Source organism: Sorex fumeus, unplaced genomic scaffold, assembly GCF_029834395.1.
Source record: "Sorex fumeus unplaced genomic scaffold, SorFum_2.1 ptg000009l, whole genome shotgun sequence".
NCBI classification, from domain to species: domain Eukaryota; kingdom Metazoa; phylum Chordata; class Mammalia; order Eulipotyphla; family Soricidae; genus Sorex; species Sorex fumeus.
Window position 1 is genome coordinate 11,212 of NW_026606066.1, and position 7,123 is coordinate 18,334.

Here is a 7,123-nt window from a genome sequence, read left to right on the forward strand (position 1 = left end):
TTTCTTTTGGGTAGATTTGTTTGCTTGTTTTGCTTTTGCATTTGGGCTTGGGGCCACACTAGCTGTGCTTGGGCCTTACTCCAGCTCTATGCTCAGGAATCACTCCTAGCGGTACTCGAGGAACAAAATATGGTGTCAGGGATCAAACCTGGGGTGACCGTGTGCAAGAGCCTTAGAGATCAGTGGAGTGTTGGGGCGGGGGAAGGGAACAACAACAACAAAATGACAAAGGCTTTAGCCCCTATACTAAATCTCTGGTCCCACCCTGGATTGGGGGCCATACCTGGCAGTGCTCAGGGCTTACTCCTGCCTGACTCTGCGCTCAGGAATCGCTCCAGGACGAAGACTCGGGGGACCAAATGGGATGCCGGGGATAAAACTCAGGCTGGCTGCATGCGAGGCAAGCACCCCCGCCCACTGTGCTATCACCCCTGCCCCATTGGCTGCTTTTTTGTTGTTGTCGTTGTTAATTTTTTCCCTTTGAATTTTCAAGTTTCTTTTTTATATTTTTTTTTTCTTTTTGGGTCACACTCGGTGATGCACAGGGGTTGCTCCTGGCTCTGAACTCAGGAATTACTCCTGGCGGTGCTCAGGGGACCACATGGGATGCTGGGAATCAAACCGGGGTCGGCCACATGCAAGGCAAACGCCCTACAGGCTCTGCTATCGCTCCAGTCCCCTGGCTGCTTTTTTAAGTGACCATGCCACAAATGGAGGTGTGTCATTCATTTGGTCCTTGAGTCACTTGTCTTGCATATGGCTGGCCCACCAGCATCAATTCCCAGCACCCCATCTGGTCCCTGGAGCCCTGCAAGGAGTGAATCCTGAATGCAGGAGTGATTGAGGTTGCTCCCAACCTGGAATGTTCCCTTCGACAGGCACCATGGGCCGGTGTGTGCAGTTCCAGGTCACTGCAACAACAGGTGATGGTGGGGCCAGTGTGTGCAGTTCTATGTTGCTGCAACAACAGGCGAGGGTTGGAGCAGGGACAAAGGGGTGGGGAGACAGCTCAGAGTTAGGGCCTGTGTCTGAAGCGCATAAGGTCCCGATGCTGGCCCGGAATCCCAGGTCCCAGCACCTCTGTGTCCTCGGGCCCAGGCACAGAACCCACAGGTCTGCAAAGACAGACCAGGTAGAGCTAGGGGTGGCCCCAGTGCCCCTGAGCACAGCTTGGAAGCCTCCCACCCCCAAATAATCCAAATTCAAGAACAGTAAGTTTTAAAAAAAATCTACTAAATCAATTTCTAAATCAAATGGAGCCTGGAACATAGGATGAGCTCAAGGTTGGCAAACACTTGGGGGTACACAAGGGTCAATGCAGAGCCTGACCCCAGCTGCAGCCACCCCTATTGGCTCCCCTGCACACAGCCTCTTCTTTCCACACTCTCTGGGTTCAGGTCATTTGTCGGTCTGTGTCCCTGGGTCCCCTGAGCATTGCTGGCCCGAGCATACCAGGTAGGGTCCCCCTCACATTCATGGCAATAAAGTAACTGCATCTTGGGCTGAAGGTGGACATCTGGGGTGGAACAGAGATCTTGGATATGTAAGCTTCACATACAGGGGCAAATGGTGTTTTGGGGGAGGTCACACCCAGTGATACTCAGGGGTTACTCCTGACTCTGAGCTCAGGAATTACTCCTGGTGGTGCTTGGGGGACCATATGAGATGCCGGGGATTGAACCCGGGTCGGCTACGTGCAAGGCAAATGCCCTATCTGCTGTAACTACCGCTCTGTTAAATGATTTTTTTTTTTTTGACAGAAGCGGTGAAATCACTCCGGAAAGGCAAAATCTTTCCAAGGAAGGGGGCAGAAATCAGAACATGGCTCACAGAGAAAGAGCCTGTCCCTTCCCTCACTCTCCAGACCTCTTGGGGGTCTTTCCTAGCATGGATGATGCAGTCTCCTGGTGGCAGGGGAGGAGGGCGCTGGAAAACTTGGTGTGTGTGTGTGCTGGCGAGGGGCGGTAGTAGTGGCCTCGTATGCAATTGAGGACCCTTTTGATTTCGTTTGGGGAGCCGTAACCAATGTTGCTCAGGACTTACTCCTGGCTCTGCACTCAGGAATTACTCCTGGCAGTGCTCAGGGGACCATATGGGGTGCTGGGGGTAGAACCTGAGTCGGCCGCCTGCAAGACAAATGCACTGCCTGCTCTACTATCACTCCAGCCCCTGGGGACCCTTTCTGTTTGTTCGCTTCTAGAAGGTAGATTTTCAGGGGTGCTGAATGATCTTTTTCTCTGAAAAGTGACAGTAGGTCAAGTATATTTGGGGACCACTGCAAATGAACAGAACAGGGTCACAGCTCAGCAGTAGGGCACTGGCCTTATTTGCGTGTGGTCCTGAGTTCTAGCCCTGGCATCACAAAAGCAAAAGCAACAACTAAATAACCCAAACAGATAAAGATCAGAACATAAGAAGCAAAATTCTTCGAGTAGGACATGTAGAAAAGCTCCGTAATATAGGACTTGGCACTAACTTCTTGAATCTGACACTAAAAAGTATAGGCAACAAAATTAAAAGGGGCTAATTGGACTAAAAACAAAGAAAGAAATTGGGCTTACAGAAAATTATTTTAATTTTGTTCATTGAAAGATAACATAAACGCAGAGAAAAAAATTACCTCAAGGATGGGAGAAGATATTTGTAAACCTTGTATTTGATAAGGAATTAATATATATTAGATTAGATAGACATTAGTAGCACTGCACTGCCCTCCCATTGTTCACCGATTTGCTCGAGCGGGCACCAGTAACATCTCCATTGTGAGACTTGCTGTTACTGTTGTTGTCATATTGAATACGTCACGGGTGGCTTGCCAGGCTTTGCCGTGCAGGCAAAATACTCTCGGTAGCTTGACAGGCTCTCTGAGAGGGGTGGATAGACATTAGTACCCTAGATTAATATCTATATAGAAGATTCCTAAAGCTTATCACTACCACCAACAAAATGACCCAGCCCAAAATTGTGCTCCAACATTGAGATAGACTCTCTCCAAAGATACATCATCCAAAACCCAGGAGAGCAAGTTTAATTTCACCCGTCATACAGAAAGGCAAACCAAAACTATAATGAGGGACTGGAGCAATAGTGCCGCGGGTAGGTCACTTGCTTTGCACACAGCTGACCCAGGTTCCATCCCCGGCACCCCATAGGGTCCCCCCCAGCCCCAGAAACAATCCCTGAGCACAAAGCCAGAGTAAGCCCTGAGCCCCCCAAACCAAAATAGATAAATAGATAAAATAAGGTCAGTGAGAAATCAAGAGAAAGAATATTCTGGTACACACAGGCCATGATACAGATGAGGCTTGAGAATGAGTTGAGTGAAACCAGCAGGTGACAGAGAAGCGCAAGACTCTGTACCCACCCCAAGACAGGAAGCCCTGGGGGTCCCAGGGGCGGTGGGAGGCGGGGCTCGCTGACTGAAATTTTCCTTTACCGCAGGAAGAGCGGGAGGGAGGGGGTCAGGGTGGCGATGGTGGTTGGCACCAGACACAGGTTTCTGTTCTGTCTGTTTGATCACAGCCAAGGGCGAAGGGCCAGGGAAGCCTGGGGGTCTCGTGAGCGCTGAAGGGGAGAGCCCTTGCTCTGGGGCCTGGCGCCTGTTCCCTGAGTCTCCCCTGCAGCATGACCCAGGTTCCATCCTGGCCGTGCAGCATGACCCAGGCTCCCTCCTGGCTCTCTCGTCGCCTGTCCTCGCCTCACCTTGATTGGGCCCACATAGGGGAGGAGCAAGGAAGAGCACATTTGGAGCGCCCCTCTGGGCCAGGCCCAGGTGGGAGGCTCTCATGACCTCCTTGCTGCAGACCCTCCTCTGGACCCATTCTCTGCCCTCAGCCCCTCACCACCAGGGACGGGAAGGAAGTGATGCGGCCTGGGTCGAAACATGGGTCCACAGCCCATCCTGAGTCCCGGTTGCCAAGGCCGCCTTCCCAGAGCCCAGGCCTCTGCTTGCCCACCCAGCCCAGTAGGACACTTTTTTTTTTCAAGCACAACAGATTTTATTTGGAGAATTTTAGGAAGGGAAGGGGAGAGAAAGAGAGAAACAGAGACAGCGACAGAAACAGAGAGACAGAGAGATAGAGACAGAGGCAGAGAAAGAGAGCGGGGAGGAGAGAAGAGGAGAGGGGAGGGGAGGAGAGGGAAGGAGAGGAGAGGGGAGGAGAGGAGAGGAGAGGGGAAGAGAGGAGAGGAGAGGAGAGGAGAGGGGAGGGGAGGGGAGGGGAGGGGAAGGGAGGGGAGGGGAGGATAGAGGAGGAGAAGAGAGGATAGGGGAGGAGAGGGAAGGAGAGGAGAGGGGACGGGAGGGGAGGGAAGGAGCAGGGAGGGGAGGGAGGGGAGGAGAGGGGAAGAGAGGGGAGCACTCAAGAGAGAACCGGGCTTCTCAAAGGGTGGCAAGAACCCCTACACACATCCCACCATTAGAGAGGAAAGTACACACCCCAAGAAGGGAGATGCAAGTGACACATGTGTTCGGGGGCCACATGTGTTCAGCCACCTGGGCACAAGCAGCACAAGGGCTTGGGCAGCATATGCACGCCTTGGTTTGGTTTTGAGTCATATCTGGCAGTGCTCAGGGCTAACTCTGGCTATACGCTCAGGGATCACTGTGATGGGCTTGCAAGACTCTATGGGATGCCGGGGATCAAACTCAGGCCGGCTGCTTGCAAGGCACGTGCCCCACCCGCTGTATTATCTCTGCAGCCCCCAAATCAAAAGGCTCTTTGATGGCTTTATCTAGAGGCCAGGGCACCCGCTCAGAGGGCTGGAAGTCTATTGCTTGCTTTGGCTGCAGATGGCCCTGGCTTGGGTACCCAGCACCACGGGAGCACTGCCAGGAGGGACTCCCAAGCACCAAACAGGCAGACAGGCATCGACTGAGCCACCACCAGGTATGACCCCCCCAAGCCCAAAAATAAAATCAATAATACACCTCTCCAGAGGCCAGAGACATAGCCTTGCTAGGGGTGGCCTGGAGCTTGGTCCCCAGCATGGCTGAGTGGCCGCCGAGTGTGGCACAGAGCAGTCCTGGTGTCCCCAGCAGCACCAGGCTAAGCAGGACTACACCTTGGGGCTGGATAGCACCAGGAATGGTCCCCTGGCCCCCTGCCCCGCTGAGCACTGCTGGGGAGGCTGAAAGAGAAGAGAAAGAAGTGCCCATCGGATGGATGGCTCAAGGGGCGGGAGCACGAGCTTATAGGAGGGTGTCCCAGGTCCTCCCCCTGGCACTGCAGGGTTTTCCCAAGCACGCCCTGGGGGACCCCTGCCCACCATGGGAGTGGCCTTCAGCATAGCCTGTGTATGACCCCCAAAACAAACAAAACTGAAAGTGTTGCTTTGCTGGCATTGTCAAACATAAAAATGTCTGTCTCACCATTTACATAGGATCCCATGGACTTCAATCACAGTTCATTGGAGGACAGTGGGGGATGGGGTTTCCCTTTCACAGACCCCTCCCCACGTCCTCCGTGTCCCTCCCTCCTCTGTTCCCCAGCAGGGAGGGCGACTGTGGTGGATGTGATGTCTATTAGGAAGCAGATTGTGGAGGTCTTGGTGGGAGCTACCCACCAAGCATTCAGGCCAATTATTTTTCACTCTGAAATTTTTCACATAGTTCAGATCCACACACCCGGTTTGTTTTGGTTTCTTTACTCCAAAGCTGGGGTGGGCTGGCATCCAATTCTTTGCTTTTTGTCTGTATTGACCAATCAGCTGCATCTGACTTTTTTTTTATAGTCCAGAAGTTTCTTTATTTTTAAACAACACTTCTCGTGCCATGAATTCATAAGGAATGGGCTCCAGCAGCTCAGGTTCCTTTCCATTGGTTCTTCCAAAGTGTGCTTCTCTGGGTGGAGCAGGCTGGCGCTTCAGTTGAACCCAAGTTCCTTTCTCTTTGGCTTCCTTCTTTTTCTGATCATTTTCCTTCACCCGTTTCAGGAAGCTGCCTCGACTTTTAGAGTGCTTAATATGCTCAATGCGGACATTGATTCTCTTGGCAAGAATCTTGCCCTGGACTTGTTTGTTCACAACAATGCCAACGTCATGCTGGGTAACATTGTAGACTCTTCCAGTTTTGCCATGATAACATTTGTGGGGCATTCCTTTTTGGACAGTGCCCATTCCCTTTATGTCTACGATATCACCTTTCTTGTATATACGCATGTACGTGGCCAAAGGAACAACGCCATGTTTTCTGAAAGGTCTGGAGAACATATAGCGGGTGCCCCTCCGCTTTCCCTTTGTGTTGGTCATTTTTGCGATTTACTTTACTGAACGCTGGCGGTTCCGGCCGAAAGGGTGGCTGCATCTGACTTAATGTCACATTACCTTATAGGCAGCTCACTCAGATTCCATCCCCGGCACCCCTCAGGGTTCCCTGAACACTGTCAGGAGTGATCCCTAAGCACAGAGCAAGGAGTAAGCTCTGAGCATCACTGGATGTGACCCTCCAAACCAAAATAAATAGTTAAAATAAGATAAATGAGAATCAAGAGAATGAATATTCTGCTACACACAGGCCACAATATATGTGATTTTCTTGATCTTGATAGATTTGACAGGCTCACATGCACACGTGTGTGTAGGTATATGTGTGCAAGTGTGAATATATATGTGTTGTGTGCACATTTGGGTTGTTTGTGTGTATGTGTGTATACATGTGGGTGTATGTGTACTGAGCGTGAATGTGTGTGCAACACGTGTGTGCATGTGCATGCATATGTGTGGGCACGTGCATATGTGCATATGTGTATGTATTGTGTATCTGGATGTGTATGTATGTGCCTGTGTAGGTAATTGTGTGAATGTGTGTAGGTGTATCTATTATATGTCTCTGAATGTGTGCATGTGCATGTGCATGTTGTGTGTGTCTAAGTGTGTGTGTGTGTGTGTGTGTGTGTGTGTGTGTGTTCTCCCCAGCAGAGGACCAAGGGCCAATCCAGTGCCACTCTGGCTATTGATGCACAGTCAGTGATCCAGTGCTGCCGGGTGCGGTGTGTGTGGTGCTGTGGACGGGGAGGGAAACAGTCCTGGGGACCCAACTGGGCCATCACAAGTGCAAGACTTGCTCTGCACTGCACGCCCCTTTGCGCGGTCTCCCTGGATGCCATCTTTCAAGGGGCTGTGA

The 7,123-nt window shown here is 51.6% G+C and overlaps 1 protein-coding gene across 1 annotated transcript; it reads right to left on the reverse strand.

Moving 5' to 3' along the window:
• Window positions 1–5,748: 5,748 nt before the first annotated feature.
• LOC130019783 (60S ribosomal protein L21-like) lies at window positions 5,749–6,280 on the reverse strand (the record flags this gene model as incomplete). Its single annotated transcript, XM_056110427.1, has 1 exon — window positions 5,749–6,280. A coding segment is annotated over exon 1 (501 nt), but the record flags the coding sequence as incomplete, so codon positions are not given.
• Window positions 6,281–7,123: the final 843 nt, after the last annotated feature.